Source organism: Mastomys coucha, unplaced genomic scaffold (genome assembly GCF_008632895.1).
Source record: "Mastomys coucha isolate ucsf_1 unplaced genomic scaffold, UCSF_Mcou_1 pScaffold5, whole genome shotgun sequence".
Taxonomy (NCBI): Eukaryota; Metazoa; Chordata; class Mammalia; order Rodentia; family Muridae; genus Mastomys; species Mastomys coucha.
The window spans coordinates 57,848,259-57,870,178 of NW_022196911.1; the positions used below are offsets into that span (position 1 = coordinate 57,848,259).

The 21,920-nt window shown below is 46.1% G+C and overlaps 1 protein-coding gene across 7 annotated transcripts; it reads left to right on the forward strand.

Annotated features, from left to right (window-relative positions):
• Positions 1-10: 10 nt before the first annotated feature.
• LOC116078211 (membrane magnesium transporter 2) lies at positions 11-20,126 on the forward strand. Of its 7 annotated transcripts, XM_031353246.1 has the most exons (4): positions 11-173; positions 7,447-7,504; positions 9,159-9,391; positions 18,287-20,126. In XM_031353246.1, exon 4 carries the CDS (start codon positions 18,456-18,458, stop codon positions 18,825-18,827), a length of 372 nt encoding a protein of 123 aa, XP_031209106.1. In that variant the 5' UTR covers positions 11-173; positions 7,447-7,504; positions 9,159-9,391; positions 18,287-18,455; the 3' UTR covers positions 18,828-20,126. The 7 variants fall into 7 exon arrangements, with proteins under 7 accessions (XP_031209106.1, XP_031209104.1, XP_031209103.1 ...); XM_031353244.1 differs by lacking the exon at positions 9,159-9,391 and having other exon boundaries at positions 11-214; XM_031353243.1 differs by lacking the exons at positions 7,447-7,504; positions 9,159-9,391 and having other exon boundaries at positions 11-214; positions 18,287-18,864; positions 19,543-20,126.
• The last annotated feature ends 1,794 nt before the right edge of the window (positions 20,127-21,920 follow it).

Below are 21,920 nucleotides of genomic sequence, written 5' to 3' on the forward strand. Positions count from 1 at the left end.
CGCCCCGCCCCCGCGCCGCCGGGTGTCTCCCTCCCTCTCCGGCGCCCGCTCCTTCCAGCCGCTCATCTCTGGGCTAGGGGTGCCCGGCGCCCCCGCCCTGCTTTGTCCCTGGTGCAGCGCCCCCTGCCGGACACGGCGCCACGCCTTTTGGGGCCCGCGGCTTCCTGGCAAAGGTCAGAGAGTTTCCCCGATGCTTTCAAGACCGTGCGCGTAGGTGAGGCCCTGGGGGTTCCGGTGGTGGGAGGAGGTCAGTGCGCCGAGCGAGGTAGGGAAACTTTGGAACTTGGACGTCCTGTTCGCCTCCAAAGTCTAGTTTCTCAAGAGTGGGCTCTGCAGAGAATCAGCACCCCAGATTGTCCGAGGTGCTTGTTTAAAGCGCAGTGTCTCAGGCCTGGCTCCCTGCCCATGAGCAAGCCTCTTCTCAGGGCCTGGAAATGTGCCTTTAGCTAGCATCTTGGGTAGGTCCGATGCTCGTTTCTTGGAGCCCCGGTGGCTTTCAGGTAGGTAGTTGGGGCACGGACCCAGACCTGGATAACTCTAGTTTTGTGAACTCTACATTCTTGTTCTCCCTCCGACACTGCTGAGAGGAGTCCTTTAAGTCTTCCTGCTACTACAGCAAAGCGGAAATGTGGCTTCTGGTTAGACATTCCTGTTGTCTTCTTCTCGGGTTTCTTCTACTAATCCCCTGGGAACTCATGGTGCTTGGATAAGGTACTTTTGAGGCCTATGTGCCCTGTTCTTTGTTGTAGGAGGGGCAGCAGTTTCATTTGTTGTCGGTTTTTTTTTTTTTCTTTCTTTCTTAAGGTCTCTAGTGCTGCTGGAGGCTAGACTTCTGGAGTCTACCACCTGCTGATTCATATTAGGAAAGCCTTGGGCTTTCAGATCCCTGGCTCCTTCTGGAAGGTTAGGATAGTAACATAGTAACGTCAAGGTGAAGACTGAGTGTGCCTGTGTTTCTGTGTCTGTGTTTACCTATGTACTTTAAAAAAAAAGATTTATTTATTTTATGTATATGAGTAGCTGTACAGATAGTTGTGAGCCTTCATCTGGTTGTTGGGAATTGAATTTAGGCCCTCTGCTCGCTCCGGCCCAAAGAAGTATTTATTATTATAAATAAATACACAGTACCTGTCTTCAGGCACACCAGAAGAGGGCGTCAGATCTCATTACGGGTGTGGTTTCTGGATTTGAACTCAGCTTCGGAAGAGCAGTCAGTGCTCTTACCCGCTGAGCCATGGAATATCTTGTTTTCTCCATCTATGGTAATTGAGAGTTTTGCTGGGTATAGTAGCCTGGGCTGACATTTGTGTTCTTGTAGGGTCTGTATGACATCTGCCCAGGATCTTCTAGCTTTCATAGTCTCTGAGAAGTCTGGCATAATTCTGATAGGCCTGCCTTTATGTGTTACTTGCCTTTTTTCCCTTACTGCTTTTAAAATTCTTTCTTTGTTTAGTGTTTTTTATTATTATGTGACTGGAGGAATTTCTTTTCTGGTCCAGTCTATTTGGAGTTCTGTAGGCTTCTTGTATGTTCATGGGCATCTCTTTCTTTAGGTTAGGGAAGTTTTCTTCTATAATTTTGTTGAAGATATTTACTGGTCCATCACATTGGGGGTCTTCACTCTCTTCTATACCTATTATCCTTAGGTTTGATCTTCTCATTATGTCCTGGATTTCCTGGATATTTTGGGTTAGGAGCTTTTTGCTTTTTGCATTTTCTTTGACTGTTGTTTCAATGTTTTCCGTTCTGCTCCTGAGATTCCCTCTTCTATCTCTTGTATTCTGTTGGTGATTCTATGACTCCTGATTTCTTTCCTAAGTTTTGTATCATCAGGGTTGTCTCTCTTTCTGATTTCTTTATTGTTTCTATTTCCATTTTTAGATTCTGGATGGTTTTGCTCATTTCCTTCACCTGTTTGATTGTGTTTTCCTGTAGTTCTTTAAGGAATTTTTGTGTTTCCTCTTTAAGAACCTGTGTTCTCCTGTATTTCTTTGAGGGTGCTATATATGTCTTTCTTAAAATCCTGTATCATCATCATGAGAAGTGATTTTAGATCTGAATCTTGCTTTTCTAGTGTGATGGTGTGTCTAGGACTTGCTATGGTGGGAGAATGGGGTTCTGATGATGCCAAGTAACCTTGGTTTGTGTTGTTTATTTTCTTATGCTGCCCCCCCCCTCCCCCCCCAGCCATCTGGTTATCTCTAGTGCTACCTGCCCTTGTTAAATCTGACTGGAGCCTGTGATCCTGGTTGTGTCAGAACTCTTCAGAGTCAAGCTGTCTCTGGGATCCTGTGATTCTGGGATCCTGTGATCCTGGGCTAGTTAGAGGACCTGGGAGTGGAGCTTCCTCTGGGTGTTGTGGGACTGTCTGCAGAGCTTGCGCCCAAGGTCTGCTCAGGACACTGGTCCAGAGAGACCGGAACGAACCCGAGCCACTCTGCTGGCGGAGTTCCTGTGTGCCTGGTCCTGCTGGTCCCAGTTACTCCCAGTGTTGGGACAGATGTTGTGTCCTCCTCACCTTTGATCCTGAGAGTGTCAGAGCACCTGAGAGTGAAGCTTCCTCTTGGTGTTGTGGGACTCGCTGCAGAGCTTGCTCCCAAGGTCGGCTCTGAGAATTCTTTTCCTTCTTCATAAGTATGTCTTCTCTGTCAACCCCAAGTGCCTTGAGGATGAGGCCTTGGGTCTCCCCAAGTTCCTTTTTTGCAGTCTACTCTCCGATGTTCTTGGAGAGCACTGCTCTGGCTTCATGGTTTGGCATTGCTTTCAAAACTGCTTGGCTTTTGTGTGCAGAGGACACTTTCTGGTCTTGAGACTCTGGGTTGGGAAATACCCCTGGGTTTCATTTCTGGCTTGCAGGACCATCCAGGAAAGTAACTGTGAAGGATCCCTGCTGATGGGGTCCCTTTCAGGGGGGAGTGGATGCCTGAGGACATACCCCAAACCTGCACAAGCAGGTTGACCTGCTTGAGGATATATTATTGGGGCAGATGCAGTCCCACTGGGGGTCTGAGGTCAGTCTTCCTCTGAATCCATCCTTCTGTTATTTTTTTCTCCCAATTTTTCTTTTTGGGCTTGCTCTCAGTAATGACCATTCAGATCTTCTCCATTCATTAGGAGACAAATGGTGCACACCTTTAATCCTAGCACTTGGGAGGCAGGGGCAGGGACAGGGGTAGGGGCAGGGGCAGGGGTAGGTATATTTTTGTGAGTTCGAGGCCACTAGGTCTACAAAGTGAGTTGAGGACAGCCAGGGCTATTACAGAGAGAAACTCTCTCAGAAAAACAAAACAAAACCAAGAAAAACCAAACCAAATCAAACTAGAGAGACAGACAGACAGACAAACAGATTAGGGGGGGAAGAGGAGGGGAGTTGAGTTTGCCTCAATCTGTTCCTCCTACCAATGCTCCACCCCCTTCTATTTCAGCAGAGCTGTTTGTTTGTTTAAGACAAGGTTTCTCTGTGTAGCCTTGGCTACCCTGGAACTAGCTCTGTAGACCAGGTTAGCCTCAAATCAGGGATCCCCCTGCCTCTGACTCCACCTCCCGAAAGTGCCGGGATTAAAGGTGTGTGCCACCACCACCCTGCTTCAGCTAAGATTCTAACAAATGCCTCTTCATTGTTACAACTTCTTCACCTCCATCCATGCTTCTTTTGCTACAGTTTGGCTTCTGGCCACACCACATCATTGAAATGTGTCTTGCCAGTGACCTAGTTGCTAAATTCAGTGGCTACTTTTCAGTCTTCATCTCACTCAGAGGCAGTGCCAGATCCTGTTGCCTACCCGGCTTTGGTCGAAACTGCTTTCTTCTAGTCTGGCATGATAAGGTGACCCTGGAATTCCTGGAATCTCTTGGGAGACTGAGGTAGGAGGATAGCAGGTTTGAGGCTATATAGGGAATTCCAGGACAGTTTGGGGAATTCAGAAGACTGAAAAGGGACTACTCTGTGGCTTTCCTCTTGCATCGCCAGAGATAGAGCCCAGAGCCTTGTGTGGCTTTTCCCGTTAGAGCCCTCTTTCTTACCCCTGTCCTTTACTTATTGGCAAACAGTGCTATCTGAATCTGCACTGCAGGCCTTGCCATGGCTTATCCTCATGGCTTACACTCATGGCTTTCATACTGTGCACACATTGATGGCTCTGGGTCTTTTTAGTTTATAAGCTATAATAACTGGACTTGCCAATGGCTCGTGGTTTTCGGCAGAAGACACAGGACTTCGAGAGTAGAGACCAGGACTTTACCACCCTGGCAGAGGAAATAGGAGGAGCATCGGCATATTTGCGTAAGTTCTTGCCTCCCAGCCCTGCAGGGGCAGTGTGATGGGCCCAGATGGATGCTCCACATGCAGATGGTTTGTGTCATAGCTGAGAAACATGGAGCATGGAGAGGAAGAAATCTATGGCTTATAAAGGAAGCAGTAAGCTGTCATCCTTCAAGTGTGCCCCTTAGAAGCATGACACTGAAAAGAAGCTCAGGTATCAGGAGGCAGGGTCTTAACATCCACAAGATGTGAGAGTGTGCCAGATACCCAGAGGAATGTCTTTTACCAGCGGGCATGTCACCTTCTTCCAGTGAGTATATCCTCTTCCAGAGCACTCAGGTCTCTGCTGACTGTCAGGGACAGGCCAGGGGCCCTGGTGGGAGTGTGCATTGACTCACCTCCTTCAGCACCTGCACCTGACTAACGGAATCTGCTAACACTGGCATCAAGGCCAGCAGTTCTCTTCTGCTGTCTGGTTCTACGGCTCTCCATGGCTCTCCATATGCTGTGTTTTGGGTTGCATCATTTGCACATACTGTGCCACTCCATCCTTTCAGCAGCTGTGAGATTTGCTTTGTTTATGGTCCTGATTCCCCAGGTGAAGAAATGGAATGCTTGCCGGGTTAAGTGATTTGCCCAGAGTCTCACAGACAGCAAAGGGCAGAACTGGGGAGTTGAACTTAGGTCTGTCTGAATGGAAAGCCTGTGTTGTTAGGACTTCACACCATGCATCTTCACTTTAAAATATGTCTCTGCCTGGTACACAGCTACTGCTGTGGCTAAGGATCTGTCCACTTGACTCTCTTCTTTCTCCCCTCTCAGTTAAGCCAGCTTTTCTTTACAGTAGCAAGTATCTGAGAGAATCAGCTTATAAAGAAAAAGATTTATTTGAGTTCATGATTTCATTTATATTTGATTTTTTTAAAGATTTATTTTTAATTATTTGGGTATCAGTGTATAGGTATGTACACCCAAAAGGCCAGAAGAGGGCATCAGATTCCCTGGAGCTGGAGTTACAGGTGGTCCTGAGTCACGGAGGTTGGTGCTGAGAACTAAACTGCTTGTCTTTTGCAAAAGCCGTATGTCCTCTCTGCTGCTGAGTCATCTCTCCAGCTCCTGTCTTTTATTTTAAACTGCAATCTTTTCTCCCTTCCAGACAGTGTCTCAATATGTAGCTTGGGCTGGACACAAAATTGCAGTCCTGGTTGAGCTACACATCCAATAGATTTCATTCTTACAAGTTTTCAGTCTGTGAGCAGAGATTGTTTTGGTTCTGGGTAGCAATGGTGGGGAGTGCATGCAGAGACAGAACTGTTCACTTTGAGTCTGAGAGGTGAAAGAGGAAGCGGTCAGTGCTCCCCAGTTCCATTGAAGGGCTGTGACCTTGGTGACCTTAAGATGTCCCATTAGGGTTCACCTCTTTAATGTTTTACTGCCTTCCAATAGTGTCACCAAGAGACCAAGCTTAATGTACGGACCTTTGGGGACATTTAAAAGTTCAAATGATAACACCCTCCCTTCTTTAGGCTTTTCTGTCACCATCACTGCAGGCTACTAAAGGTGATGTTGCTAATGCCAAGGAGCTGTCCTGCCTTCTTCTTGTTTACTCTTGTCACTCATATTACTTGCAGATCTTCCCAGATGCCGGTGTCCTTTTCCTTAGCAGAGATTCCACCGTCCCCCAAGATTTAGGTGTCACCTTCATGTGAGGCCTCCATGCTCACTTTTTGGTGACTATATTGGGGACAATAGCATCTCTGGTGCTTCTGTTTGCACACAACATTCTTCCTCAGACATCCTTCATCCCTCTTTATCTTTTAGGCTTCACTTGCTGTCACTTGCTCTGGGATGGCTTCTTGGATTCCTTTGCCTCCTACTAGCCAAGCACAGGTGTCCATCTTGAGTATACTGAAGTCCCTCTGCCTCTACCAGATGCTGTAGTAATAGAGCTGTCATTAGCGGAGGCTGTTGTCCGTCAACGCCTGCGTAGTGCGGGACCTGAAACACTGGGAGCCCTCAATACGTTGATGAGTAAAAACCCTTGTTTCCTACCTAGTCTGCCATGCTTCGGACAGCTGTGTATTATCATCTTGTTGCTGTGACAGTACACCTGACAGCGTAAGGGAAGAGGGTTTTTCTCGATTCACAGTTTGAGGCAGAGAGGCTTGGTGATTGGAGTGTCAGGTGGCTGATAGGAGGAATGCTCATGCCCCGCCCACTTTTTTGTTTCTTCCTCCCCCCCAACCCTCACCCCCATCTAGGACTCCTGGGTGATATGAAGCCAGTCAGGTTGATAATGAGGGTTAGCCATTCCTCCATGTGGTCTTGCTGCCATGGACTGACGTGTTCTGCCCTGCCTTCCCTTCCATGATGAGACTGGCTGGAGCTGTGAGCAGAGCAAACCCTGCCCCACCCCCACGCCCCCTTTCTGTTGTTTGTGGCCTCTAACCACAACAAGAACAACTAGTGCGGCTTACAGCTCTGCATAAGTGACTCGGGGCACTTGCATTGACGAGGAGTTGTTATGGATGCCGAGGTTCCCACTCACCTCTACTCTGAGCCTGGTGTAGGAGAAAACCAGTGTGGGTTTTTCTTTCCTCCGACTCATGACCATTTCTGGACCGAGAAGAATTTAGTGCTGACCTTTGGTGGATATCAGTGCCTCCGCCGCCATACAACAAAGGGCTTTTCTGTCTCTTATTTGACAATGACCCTTCTGCTTGATCAAAGTTTAGTCAGTCTCTTTAGTTTGAACTCTCTCCTAGACCTGTCTGTATATTTCCTTGTAAGATCTGGTTTTAGCAAAGAACTCTGCCAAGGTCATTTAGCCAGAACCCTCTGTTTTATTATCTGATTGCTCCCATGAGCAGGCTTTTTATTCTGTACCACGCCAAGGGTGGTACTTGTTCAAGGGGGGCTTGTCTTCAGTAGAAATCCTGTCAGGTCAAGTTAGCCAGAACACCCTCTTAATTTTCCTATTTCCTCTTGGTAATTTTCCATCCACTGACCTTCCTCTCACCCATGGCTATACATTCCCTCTCTGTGGTGCATTCAGGGTTAAACTCCATCTCTTCCCTGCACTAAAAAGTCTCTTGTAGACGTCCCTAATTTGGGGACCTAATTTTGAACAAGGTTTTCTTTGTGCTGCTTTTCCAAATAATGAAGAACTTTTTTTTCTTTGACAGGTTCATTTTTCTCTTTGAATAAGACTTGCCTCTTTTTGGGGGTATCCACAGGAGCCCAGTAAGTTATTTCTCTATCACATTTAGGTAAAATGCTTTAGGGTCCCTTTATGCAATATTTTTCTCCTTGCTCTGACAAAGTGCCTGTCACAGGCAGTCTAATGAGGGAAGCCGTTATTTGGGCCGCAGTCCAAGAGTATATAGTCTTTCATGGTATCAGAGTCACAGCAGCACAAGGTGGCCAGTCACATCACATCTGCAGTGAGGAAGCAGAGAGATAGATGTTGGCACTTCACTTGATTTATTCATATTTTAATTTTTTCTTATATTTTTGGCTGGGCATGATAATGTGCGCCTTTAATCTCTGGGGGGCACTGGGGAGGCAGAGACAGGCAAGTCTCTAAGTTTCAAGTCAGCCAGAGCTGCATAATAAAGAGAGACCCTGGGGCTGGCGAGATGGCTCAGGGGATAAGAACACTGACTGCTCTTTCGAAGGTCCTGAGTTCGGATCTCACCAATCACATGGTGGCTCACAACCACCTGTAATGAGATCGGTCGTCCTCTTCTGGTGTGTCTGAAGACAACTGCAGTAAATTATGCCGGAGTGAGCAGGCCGGCAGAAGTCCTAAGTTCAACACCAGCCACACACATGATAGCTCATGGCCATCTGTACAGCTACAGTGTACTCATACACATAAAATAAATAAAAATAAATCTTAAAAAAAAAAGAGAGACCCTGCCCCCATATATAATTTTTTGATTATTCAAGACAGTTTCTGTGTAGCCCTAGCTGTTGTGGAACTTCCTTTGTAGACCAGATTGGCCTCAAACTCAGAGATCTGCCTGCCTCCGCCTCCCAGATCTCTGGATTAAAGGTGTGTGCCACCACTGACTGGCAAAATTTTTAAAAATTTTTTTCATTGTATTCAGTGTAGGTCTTGGGCCGATGGAATGGTGCCGCTCACATTCAGGATGGATCTTCCAACCTTTGTTAACTCAATCTAGAAACTTCTCAGAGACACACACCCAGAGGTTTGTCTGCTAGATGAGTTTAGATCCTGGCAAGCCTGACAGTCAATATTAACCAGGGCAGTCTAAAAAAAGGCGTATGCCAGGCACAAATGTAAACCCCTATTGGTTTGCCTGAGGCTCGGGCAATATAATCCAGCCGCTTGTGTGACATCCTAGATATCCTCTTTTAATAAGGAGTCTAGAAGCCTGAGACTACCGCAGACCTCTGCTGGTCAGTGTATAGTCAGACGGTCAGAGATGCTATTGAGAGAAAAGGCCTTCCAGGGAGGGCAAGCCAGGGAAGGACAGGAGAGCTAGCCGCTAAGTCTCCAGCATCAGAGGCACACATCCTGGAACGCCTACCTAGTGCTGCCAAGAGCTGTGAACAGTGATTTCATGCTTTCCTTTCTGCTCTCTAATTGGGTTTTCATTGCTCCATGCATGGCCTGCCCTAATCTCATTATCTAGTTTGTTCTATAATAGGAGTTCACCAACTCATCATCTAAAACAAAACCAACCTGCAGCCAGTCTGGGATGGTATGATTTGGACCGGGGGATGCCTTGTTAAAGGTTTGGTCCCAGGCTTAGCTCTCTTAGGATCTGGTGGAACCTGTAAGAGGCAAGGCCTGCGGGGAAGTATTAGGTCACCATGGGTGTGTCCTTCAAAGATTTACCCCTTGCTTATGCTTCCTTTCATTTCCCAGCTGCCATGGACGGCTTCCTCTGCTCTTGCCATGATGTGCTGTGCCCTGTGATAGACTCAAAAGCAGTGGAGGGGCTAGAGCGATGGCTCAGTAGTTAAGAGGACCCCATGTAGATCCCCAGCACCCACAGGGCAGCTCACAACCATCTGTGACTCTAGTCTCAAGGGATCTGATACTCTCTTCTGACTTCTGAGGACACCAGGCGTGCAAGTGGTGCATAGAAATGCATGCAGGTAAAACACCCGCACACATGAAATAAATGTAGGAAAAAAAAAAGCATGGAACCATGGGCTGGAGCCTCAGCCTCCAATCTGTGAGCCCTCCAAAGCCTTTCACCTTCATAAGTTGATTACCAGGCGTTTTGCTATAGTAACGGAAAGCTGACGAATATTTGACACAGGAAAAGGCATGGAATTGTAGGTTTCTCCTCCAACCCAAAAATCTTTCCTCCTATTACTTAAGTAGCCCTTGTCCTGAATCTGGTGTTTACTTACCAATCTTTGCTTTTCTTTTTAAATTATTTTAAATGGAAAATTTCCAGCATTCGTAGCTTGAAACTAGTTTGATCCTGCTGTATCCAACCTTCATCCCTTTCCCATTTCTACTACTTTGATTGTTGTTTGTTTATGGTGCTAGGTCAAACCCAGGCCCAGTGCTTTCTGGGTAGGTACTCTGTCACGGACTTACGTCCCCAGGCTCCTGTTTACACCTTTATTTTGAGAAAGTGCTGAATTACTCAGACTGGCCTTGACCTCCTCTATGACTCAGGCAGGCCTTGACTTGCTGGGATTGGGACCCTGTGCCTCTAGGCCCAGTGGTTTCTACATCCCTTATAGGCAGTTGTGTATGTTTCTACAGGCTATTTTTGCTTTGGGTTATTTTTAACTTTATAAAAATTCATCTTGCTGTATGAATGTTATTTGTGGAGCAACTTTTTTTTCATGTGCTAATGTGTCAGTAGAACTCTGTATTGTGGATGCCACTGTAAATCTCACTTTGTGTAACGGCCTGCAGAGGCTTATACTGTGTGGCTTATTGCTCCACTATGCCACTGGTGGCCACTTGGTGTGTTTGTGGTGTGTGTGTGTGTGTGTGTGTGTGTGTGCGCGCGCGCGCGCGCGCGCGCGCGCATGCCTACAAATGGGTATGTGCATATGAATGCAGGTGCCTCAGAGGCCAGTGGGATAGGTTCCCCTAAAACTGGAGTTATGGACTGTTTTGAGCTTATAGGCGGATGCTGGGAGTCAAACCTGGATCCTCTGGAAGAGCAGCCAGGGCTTTTAACTGCTGGACCATCATCCCTCCAGCCCCTCTACATTCATTTACAAAAAGAAAGAGAGAAAGAGTAAATTTGGGGGACCAGGAGTGAATCGCCATAGACTGAACTGCATCCTCAGTGCGATGCTATTTAGAGACTGGCCTTTGGAATGTAAGTAGCTTTTAGATGAAGTCTAGAGGGTTGAGCTCTTGAGACTGAAGAAGAGCTAGCTGTGTCCCCTCATATCCCTAAGGAAAGGCCATTTTGAACAGGGTAAGGAGGAAGCTGGGAAGAATCCTTACTAGAACTCCACGTCATACCCTTTAGTTTCGTCCTTCAGAACTGTGGGGCATAAATCCTGTTCCTTGAGTCCTCACCCTGTGGGTTTGTCACGGAGGCATGAGTTGACTAAGACAATCAGCCAGAGAGGTCAACTACCTCTTGCTACACCTGCTTATTTCCTTTTCTGTTAAGTATCTGTATCTCTGTGTTTCTGTTGAGTTTTTGTGTTCGTTTTTGGTCACATCACTTGGGAGGTAGAGGCAGATGAATCACTGAGTTTGAGGCCAGCCTGGTCTATGTAGTGAGTTCCAGGTCAGCCAGGAGTACATAATGAGATGCTGTCTCCGAACAACGGCACAAAAACAGAGCGAACAGCAGCAGCAACAAAAACCCTTGTAACTGATTCAGAACAATCAGAAGGTGGAGCTAACCTCGGTCTACTGGCAAACAGCTACATAAGAATGTCGTGTAGTCATGCAGGGAGTCACAGTCGACCATAAATAAAGGAAATCCGAATTCATAGCATGACATGGGTGAACTGTTCTGTGTAAAATAAACCATCACAAAATGGCAAATATTGCTGGATTCTACTTACCAGCATGTTTAGGGCGGTCACACTCATAGAGTCGCACAGAAAGAGGGGAGTGTGGGTTGGGTTTTTTTTTGTTGTTGTTGTTGTTTTCCCAAGATAGGGTTTCCCTATGTATCCCTGGCTGTCCTGGAACTCACTCTGTAGACCAGGCTGGCCTCAAACTCAGAAATCCGCCTGCCTCTGCCTCCCAAGTGCTAGGATTAAAGGTGTGCGCCACCACTGCCCAGCGGGAGTATGGGTTGTTTAGCACAGAATGTTGGTTTTGCAAAGATGAAAAGAGCCTCAGAGACTGATGGGTTAGAGGATGCAGAGCAATACAAAACAACTGTGCAAATGCTTAAAGATGGCAACATTCGTAGATCCTGTGCTCTGGTGTGCTTTATCCCCACGGAAAGAAAATAGTCACACAGCAGCAGCCGCCTGTGAAATAAACTTCTTAAAAATTCTTTAAAAAAAAAAAGATTTATTTATTTTATTTATGAGTACACTGTAGCCGACATACCAGAAGAGGGCATCAGATCTCATTACAGATGGTTGGGAGCCACCATGTGGTTGCTGAGAATTGAACTCAAGATCTCTGGAAAAGCAGCCAGTGCTCTTAACTGCTGAGCCATCTCTCCAGTCCTTTTAGATCTTTTTTTTTTTTTTTTTTTTTTTTTTTTTTGTACACTAAGCACCGAATGAGCAGTCTTTTGTAGGGCATGAGGCTTCTCAATGAGAGTGGGATTTGTGGACTGGAAGGGACTCCAGCAGTGTATGCAGGCAGGCTATATAAAATGTTCAGAGTGACACAGTTCTGTGGCATGAGATGAGTGGCCAGTTCTTCTTAGGGGGCCTGGGAACCTAAGTGGAAAGCCAATACATAAATGGAGCCCTGAAACATAAAGAATATTCACACTGCATTTCGCTGGACGAAGAGGGAGAGTTTTGAGCACTTCCTGGTACACCCCATCTCTGCACTTGATTCTTTGGTGACTGTGGAGGTCCCAGTCAGCCAGCAGAGAGCACAGGCCTGGAAAGGTAACTGGGCAGTGTCCTGGACTTTCGCTGAACGATATACATCACCAGTTATTATATTTGTTTATTGTTTCTAAACTAGCAAGTGAAAGAAAGGGATAAAGGCTGCTGTCCTCAGGCTTGTTTGTAGAGAGTTACACACGTGGGATTGTGAACAGTCAGTTGTGGGGCTGGAGAGAAGGCTCAGCAGTTAAGAGCTTGGTTCTCTTGCAAAGCTCCCTCCTTTGGTTCCCAGCACTTATCTGTATGTAACTCCAGTGCCTGGGGAACTGGATGCCCTCCTCTGGTCTCTGCAGGCACTATACAGGCATACACAGACACAGCTAGATATATAATTAAAAACAAAAATCTTTTTAAACTCATTTATTCAGCTCTAGATTGCGCTGCTCAGCAGAAACACTTAGAATTTACATGTGAATCCTCATGGCTCAGAAACTCCAGCAGCGCAGGGCGGTGGTGGCCCACGCCTTTAATCCCAGCACTTGGGAGGCAGAGGCAGGCGGATTTCTGAGTTCCAGGACAGCCAAGGCTACACAGAGAAACCCTGTCTCGAAAAAAACAAAAAGAAAAGGAAAAAAAAAAGAAGAAACTCCAGCAGCGATGTTCTTTCTTTCTAGTTGTGTTTCAAGTGAATCCTTATTGATTGATCATACCGTGCATTTCTTTGAAATCAAGTTATTTTCTAATAACCACCTTTACTGGGTTTCTAGAGCCTTGTATGTTTTTATGAATATAGAAACTAATCCTTCATATCCGCAGCAGTCTGCAAATCTCGAGTTCACTGCCAGCTAAGCCCAGAACTCCGCTCAGAGCTTCCCATGGAGTATGAAGGAATCCCCCATCAGCGCCAGCCAGGAAAGCTGTTTAGCAAAGCAACACCCCGCTGTTAGGTGTTTAGGAGTTAAAGCAGACTGTTGACATCCCAAGGTTGCCTGGATGTTACTACTTCCTGTTTTTAACATGCACAAAGGAGTCATTGAAGTTAGTGAGTCCATTTCCTGGAAATAATATCCTTCCTAAGAGTGTGTTTCACCACCCTCAAAAAGAACAAGAATTGCTTACGTGCTCACAAATATTGTCTTACATTAAGCAAATAATAATAATAATAATAATAATAATAATAATATAATAAAAATCTTGTTTCTACATAGAAATGTCAGGGAACATGTAACAGTTAGCCCAGAAAGACTATTCTTTACAGACAAGCCAGCCTGATAAAACAAAACAAAGTAAGCAACAAAAGAGTCTTAGTTCCTGTCACGGAGGAAGAGAACAATTAGAAGCCTTATCGAGGAGTAGTACACATCACTTCAGGTCACTTCTATAATTGTCACAAGGTCACACTAAATTGCAAAGGACTCTAGAGTGTTTCTTTGAGAGTTCTGGCTTTGTCAAGCAGTGAATGCGGCATCTCTGGAGCATCTCTGAAGATTATTCTCCTAGTCTGGGAATAGTTCAGCTGAGAACTTAAGGACGCATCATGCAGTTCTCTCTGGGTCTTCAAGTCAGCACCTCTGCTACTCTGTCAGTAATTTTGTGAGCAAAACCGAAGAGCAATTCTCAGAGCTTTGCAACTGATAAAGAAGTCGAACAAGCTGTTTCATTGCATTCAATATCCAGCTGACAGGCTGACCATTTCTTTCTTATGTAGAACAGTTGTTCTTAGTTAAAGGTGATTTTTGTCCCCAAGGTTTGCGTAATAAGGTTCTCTAGAGTTACAGAACTTACTGAATGAATCTGTTTATCTGTCTGTCCATCCATCCATCCATCCATCCATCCATCCATCCATCCATCTATCTATCTATCTATCTATCTATCTATCTATCTATCAGGAGTTAGTTGGTGTTTCGGGAGTATTTAAAAAACAAGTTTACCCCGCAAACTCCCTTTCCTGCCGGGCCATGCTCTTGAGCCAGTACCGTCCAGCATCACCTTGTCCTAGCACCGCAAACTCCCTTTCCTGCCGGCCCGTTCTTGAGCCAGTACCGTCCAGCATCACCTTGTCCTAGCAGGATCTTGTTATTCTCTCCCAGCTATTTGCAACATCTTGCACACATGCAACTCTTTACACACCCCCACAATCATTCATCTAGTTAGCGCCTAAGACCCAGTAGGTAAAGCATGACTTTTAAGGCTTAATTATCTAATCAGGTTTATATACTAATAAGATCACAATTTCAAGATGCCAAAACAATAATTTCAGAACCAAATTATAAAGACAATATTCTAACCCAATTAATCTATTTTATAAAAACCTTTGCTGGCTTGTATAACCACTCGGGGTCTGACTCTTCATCATCCTCTGACTCCATGATGAAAAATTCTTCTCCTCCTGCTCTCTCTGACCTTTCTCCTCCTCCAACCTTAGCTCCACCGCTCTATTCCTGTCCAATCACAGGCCTGTCTCCGCCCTAATATGATTGGACAGAGAAAATGCTGCAACAAGTTGCAACAATTTTTTTTTTTATTATTTGTTTTTTCAAGACGGTTTCTCTGTATATCCCTGGCTGTCCTGGAACTCACTCTGTAGACCAGGCTGGCCTGGAACTCAGAAATCCACCTGCCCCTGCCTCCCAAGTGCTGGGATTAAAGGTGTGTGTCATCACTGTCCGGCTAGTTGGAACAACTTAAAGGCTGCAGACCAACTAACCCAATAATGGCCAGCTGTGAGTGGGAAGTCCAAGAATGTAGTAGTCCTGCGAGGCTGGGTGTTTCAGCTGGAATCCTGAAGGAGTAGGTTCCAACAGATGTGCTGGCAATAAGTGCAAGCAGGTGAAGAAGAAGGAAACCTTCTGTCTTCTGTTGTCTTCAAGATCTGGATTAAAGGCGTGTGTCCATGCAGACTGAGATTGGGTGCTATCTTCCTGCTTTCAAGATCCAGGTCAAGATCCTCCATTTGTGGATTGTAGTTCACTCCAGATATAGTCAGGTTGACGACTAAGAATAGCCATCATAGTTTCCACACTTTTTCCAAACTAAACAGCAAGTGAAAAAGTTTTAAACCTGGAGTTTTCAGGCCTGTTTGTACAGAACAGTTCACATGAGGTTGTAAAACCCCAGTTGTGGGGTTGGAGAGATGGTTCAGCTGTTAGAGCCTCTGGGGTGGTGGCCAAAGTCCCCAGTCTAATCCTGGAACCCATATATGGCTCACAACCTTCTGTAACTCTGGCTACATTTCCTTTTTTTTCTTTTTTCTTTTTCTTCTTGGTTTTTTGAGACAGGGTTTCTCTGTGTGGCTCTGACTGTCCCGGAACTCACTCTGTAGACCAGGCTGGCCTGGAACTCAGAAATCCACCTGCCTCTGCCTCCCAAGTGCTGGGATTAAAGGGGTGCGGCAGTGCCACCACTGCCTGGCTTCTCTGGCTACATTTTCTAGTGCTTAGAAATAGTAAAACAATTTGTTACATTGATTTATTTATGTGTGTTGCTATTGTAAACCAGGCTGGCCACAAACTCACAGAAATTCACCTGCCTCTGCCTCCCAAGTGCTGGCATCAAAGGTGTGTGCCACCATGCCCAGGTGGCGAGACCTTTTTTATTGTCAGAACTGGGATGGGGTACTACTGGCCTGAGATGGGTAGAAGCCAGAGGTGGTGTTAAACACCCTACTGTGCACTGCACAGCCTTCTCTCTCTAAAGAGGAGTTATGTAGTCTAACATGTCAATGGTATCAAAATGTAAAGAACCTTGATATGGGAGCTGGAGAGTTGGCTACACAGTTAAGAGCATTGGTTGCTTTTTCCCCCACACCTACATTGTGGCTCAAGGCCAACCAACACTCCGGTTCCAGGATATCTGACACCATCCTCTGCCTCCCATGGGTGCCAGGCATGCCGGAGGTTTACATACATACATACATATACACACACACACACATACAGGCAAAACAAAGGAATAAAGAAGAGAGCCTGACACAGAACTAGAATCTGAGCACCCAGGTGCCTACCACTCAGTTCTCTCAGAAACTCAACGTGGCTGTCTACCCCAGGAATCTGCTGTTATAATAAGCCTTGGGAGTTACAGCTCCTGACCAGTGTGTACCCCAGCCTTCTTTGCAGGATGACCCTGTGGCTGGTTCTCACCAGTGGTACATAATCAAGAATGAAGTGTGCCTCCCCCCTCCAAGGATTCTCTTTCCCTTTCTGCTGGCAGGATGGAGATGACAGATAGGATCTGTGGGAGAGCCAGGGTTGCAGCCTGGATTCCCGAATCACCATAGGGAGAGCTACCCATCCACTGGAAATATAGGTGGCATTTAAAAAAGTTGTAGTTTTTGTTATTATTCTGTGTGTGTGTGTGTGTGTGTGTGTGTGTGTGTGTGTGTGTGTGTGAGATATGTATATGCATGTGTGCCATCCAGCATTCATGTGGAAGTCAGAGGACAACTTTTGGGAGTTCATTCTCTCCTTCCACTTGGTTGAGGTGGGGTCTCATTTCTTTCACCCTTTCGTGTATTCCAGGCTAGCTGGCCCATAAGCTTACAAGCCTTCCATCTTGTCACAGGAGTGCTGGGACTACAGATGTGTGCTGCCAAATCTGGCTTAAAAACAAGCCAGGCAGAGGTGGCATAGCAATTGGGAGGCATAGGCAGGCTCATTTCTGAGTTCAAGGTTAGCCTCTCTACAGAGTGAGTTCCAGGACAGCCAGGACTACACAGAGAAACCCTGTCTTGAAAACAAACAAGCAAACAAACAAAAAAACCTGACCACATATTTTATTATTTATTTTATGTGTATGGGTGTTTTGCCTGCATGCATGCCTGTGCAGAACATGCATGTCTTGTCCCTGTGGAGGAAACTGGAGTTTTATTTGAGTTTATTTTGTTCTGGTTTTCTTGCATGTATGTCTGTGCATCACATGCATGCCTGGTGCCCTCAGAGGCCAGAAGAGGGTGTTGGATCCCCTGGAACTAGAATTGTAAGCTACCAGAAGTGCTAAAAATCAATCACAGGTGCTGGAATTAGAGGCGGGAACTTTCATGTCTGAATCAGCAGATACCAAAAAAGCTTATCTCATCTTAGTGACTAAGCTGCTCCCAAACCTATACATAAATATGTAGATTCCCTCTGATTTGTCTTGACACAAGAAGCCTTAGAAAACAAAGAAAACTCTGATTAAGAAGAGCACATCTGGGGCTGAGAGATGGCTCAGCGGTCAAGAGCACTGACTGTTCTTCCTGAGGTCCTGAGTTCAATTCCCAGCAACCACATGGTGGCTCACAACCATCTATAATGGGATCTGATACTCTCTTCTGGTGTGTCTGAAGACAAGCTATAGTGTACTCATGTAAATAAATAAATAAATCTTTAAATCACTTAAAAAAAACAAAAAAGAGCACACCTTTTAATTCCAGTACTCTGGAGACAGAGACAAGCAGATCGATCTCTGATGTCCAGGACAGCCTGGTCTACAGAGTGAGTTCCAGGACAGCCAGGACTACACAGAGAAACCCAGTCTCTGTCTCAACCTCCCCACCCCTCCCAACCCCTCCCAAAAAAAAGGGAGAAAGGAAAAGAAAAGAAAAAGGTACAGCAAGCCAGTTATCTTTGAAACTTAGGTTAGCCTATGGTCGATTCCAAGTGTGCCAATTGGAATCGAGTGCCAATTTGCCACCGAGTGACTGTCCCTGCTCTGTGTGATCCAGTTACCTCATCATGGTGGTCAACTTAATTGAGGATATCCAGATATATGGCTAAACATTGTTCTGGCTATTTCTGTGCTGTAGTTGGGTCTGCAGTATTTCCTCCAAGACTCATGTGTTAAAGGTTTGGTTGGAGCCAAGAGATAGGACCAGCAGGTGTGATATCTGTAATCTCAATACCTAGGAAGCTGAGCTAAGAGTATTGCCACAAGTGTGAGGTCAACCTGGGCTACACAGTGAGACGCTGCCTGTAATATACAGGAAGAGGAGAAGAGGAGGGACTAGTGGGTAAGTTAAGTCACTGGGGTTTGTCCTGATCCGCTCTCTTTGCTTCCCAGTGGCCGTGAGCTGAACACCTCTGCTCTGCTAAATGGCTCCCTCCATGATGTACTGCGCTGCCCAAAGCAACGAGGCCAGATGAGACTGTGAGCCAAGACCAGTCTTTCCTTTCCTTAGATTTGCCCCAGTGTGGAAGACGAGCTCTGGGGCTGCGACTCCTTCGGAAACATGGAGGCGTGGCCATGGAAGTTGCTGGTGGGCGTCGGTCTCCTCGCCCTCACCCATGCGGCCTTCTCTGCTGCTCAGCATCGTTCTCACGCGCGACTGACAGAAAAGAAGTATGAGCCGCTGCCGACGGATATAGTTCTCCAGACACTTTTGGCCTTTGCGCTTACCTGTTACGGTGTGGTTCATACTGCAGGGGACTTTAGAGACAGGGATGCTACTTCGGAACTAAAGGATATGGCATTTGAAACCTTAAGGAATCGCCCGTCTTTTTACGTGTTTCGCCGTTCTGGCTATGGACTGTTCCAGCGTTCGGATACAACTCATTCCTCAAACCTCAGCACGTCATCTTCTGACATGCGGTTGAAGTTTTGAAAGCTCAAATCACCGTACCGTTCAGCTTTTTTACAAGTTAAGTAACAGGATAGAAGCAGAATTAAGTACCGGGATTTGGGATGTAAAACAACCCCCTACACATCAGTATTTTTACTGATATTTCAGACTTAGCTAAAAAAAAATTTATAATTAAAAGAAAAAAAGATATTTATGCCAGGTACCCTGTCACAGCTGTAGAAAGCTGATTAACTGTGGATTTGTTTTTGGGTGAGGCAAACATTTGAATCTCAGCCCAAGTAAAGCAGATACTGCAGGTGAACCTCAGACCATCCGTCCAGGGGCTGAATCAAATAATAAGGCCTTACCGGGCAGTGATAGCGCACACCTTTAATCCCAGCACTTGGGAGGCAGAGGCAGGCGGATTTCTGAGTTCAAGGCCAGCTTGGTCTACAGAGTGAGTTTCAGGACAGCCAGGGCTACACAGAGAAACCCTGTATCCAAAAACCAAAAACAAAACAAAACCATAAGGCCTCTGTATGGAAGACATGCTTTTTTTGCATGCTTGAAGTGAGACATCGATCTTTCTCTGGCTCTGTCCCCTAAACCCAAATATGAGCACTTCTTACATTCTGAGCCTTTGAGACTGAACTTGCACGTGGGCTCTCCTGAGCTCTGCTCACTGTCTACAGTCTTGAAGGAACTTAAAGGTTTTCACAGTGTGTGATCTGATTTTTCATTACGACTCTCACCACAGGTTTCTCCCGGGTTCTCAGGCGGATGATCCGGAGGCCGCTGTGAGCATTAAGCTCAGAGATGGTGATGATTTTCCATGCTGAGTGAAGAGGCCAGCATTCCCAGAACAGTGCACATAAGAGGTGGAGAGAGCCTTGCCCCTGCCAGTCTACCCCTGTGGCCAGTCCCATGTGTCGCTTGCTGTGGTCTGATTATATGCCCGCTTCTCTTTTTGCTGTGGTTCCATAGGAGAGTCTGCCATTTGCGAATGTATTAAGTCAGAGGACTGGAATCAGGGAGAGGAATGTGTTTATATAAAACTGTCCCCTGGTGTGTACAGGAGATTGACTGTACAACCATGCACGGGAACAAAATCTTCGGATGCTCAAGTAGGTTTTAGAAAAATGACATAGTATTTCCACAGGACCTCCGCCCACTCTCCCACATACTTCCAGTCGTCTCCAGATTATGTGTAAGGCCTAATACCATGTGAATCCCATGTAGACAGTCGCTGTTGCTGCTTTGTTTCGGGAATAATGATAAGAAGATGCTGGCATATGCTCAGTGCAGATGGAATTTTCCCTAAATAAATTTGGTTAGCAGTTGGTTGAGTCCGTGTCTTTTTTGTCTACTTGTCCTTATGGTTCATTTCTACAAGAATGTCATCTCCCTGAGGGGCAGATCATGTTTGTCTCAGTTCCTTGTGGGGTCCCTCATTCCTGTCATAGTGCTTGATGTGTCCTTGCCTGTGATTTGTTGGGGAGGGGACAGAATTGTGAGGTATGAGTGTGACAGAGAGAGACAGACACAGGTACACACACCAGAGAGAGAGAAAGAGGCAGACAGAGGTTCATGTGGTGGCCCACACCCTTAATCCCAGCACTTGGGAGGCAGAGGCAGGCAGGTTTCTGAGTTTGAGGCCAGTCTGGTTTACAGATAAGTTTCAGGACAGCCTGGGCTATACAGAGAAAACCTGTCTCAAAAAAAAAAAAAAGAGGCAGACAGACAGACAGTCATACCTGGAACTTGATATACATATAGCAGACTGGCCTTGTATTCTGCTTGCCTCTGTCTCAAGTACTGGGATTAAAGGTGTATACACCACCATACTTGGGTTTTTTCCATATGTATTTATTAAGAAAGGCTCAATTCACTTTGAACCTAACGTTTCAGGACTCCCTGTTGATTGGTCTGAAGCCTTCACCACTATTTCCTCTCCTTCCTGTATGAAATTTCCCTCCCTTGGCTTCCATGATGTAGTAAGAGAAGCCCGTTTTGGGTACCTTCCTTCTTTGACATCACCTCTACAGAGATTCTCTTCCTCCACATGGCCCTTCTGACCTGTCTCTGGCTGTCTTCTCATTCTAAGAAATCTGCCTGTCCTATTTACTTTTCTATGAGAGAGTACCTTTCTCTACTTTTATCTTGTTTCCCTTCCCTGAGATTTTCTTGATCTTCATCCAAAGAGGCACTAAGGCCTATCATTTATAGTCTCTGCATCTCCATCTAGGCAGTCCTGGCCTTAGTACATGGCTATATCATTTGACATCCCAGAGACATAGCCTGTGTTACTGGTACAGTCCTCATCTCCTCCCTTAGCTGTACAGTTCTTTTCCTTACTGCCAGTCCTACTGTGGAATGCTCTTCCTGCTGCACAGCACTGTCATAGCACTCTTGCCTTCGGACTTCCAACACCTCCATACCGGGAATACAAAAGGAAGCCTGAATCCTCATCATTGGAGTGCCTTCAGAGCCAAGCTCCTTCCCGATTCTCCAGCCTCTTCTTCATCCCTCGAACAGTCTACGCTGTGTCTTCAGGACACCTGTAGGTGCTCAGTGTACCCAGGGGAGTCAAGCATTTCACAGAAGGCCTCTTGCCTTGGTAAGTTTTTGTTGCTGATAGCTCTGGGGCTATTTATAATTTGATGCTAATTCCTTTCTCTGGTGAGGGGCTTCGAAGGAGGAATGAGTTAGCACTCAGGTGATTTCCTGTAAACCTTCCCCCCTTAATTTGTAAAATAAAGGCTAGAGCCAGTGATTGGGCAGTGAAAGGGAAGGTGGAGCTGAAAGTTGTTAAAAGAAGGACTGTGTGGAGGGGAACAGAGGAGGCGGTGGAAGGAAAGTGGAGCAGAAGCATGTGGCCTGGAGAAACAGCAAGTTATAAGGGGTTTCAGATGGGGAAGATGATAGTGCAGTGGTAGATCTGCCCAATCTAGGAGCACAGCTTTTATTCATATTAATTGAGTTGTGTTTTCATTGCCAGGGCATATTTGGGTTGGAGATTTACCACAACAAGTTTTCAATGTAGCCGGGCATTTGGCAGGCAGAGGCAGGAAGATTTCTGAATTCAAGGCCAGCCTGGTCTACAGAGTGAGTTCCAGGGCAGCCAGGGCTACACAG

Bases quoted from the DNA above. Each gene is read 5' to 3' on its own strand.
- LOC116078211 (XM_031353244.1), top strand. From the start codon at position 18,456: ATGGAGGCGTGGCCATGGAAGTTGCTGGTGGGCGTCGGTCTCCTCGCC.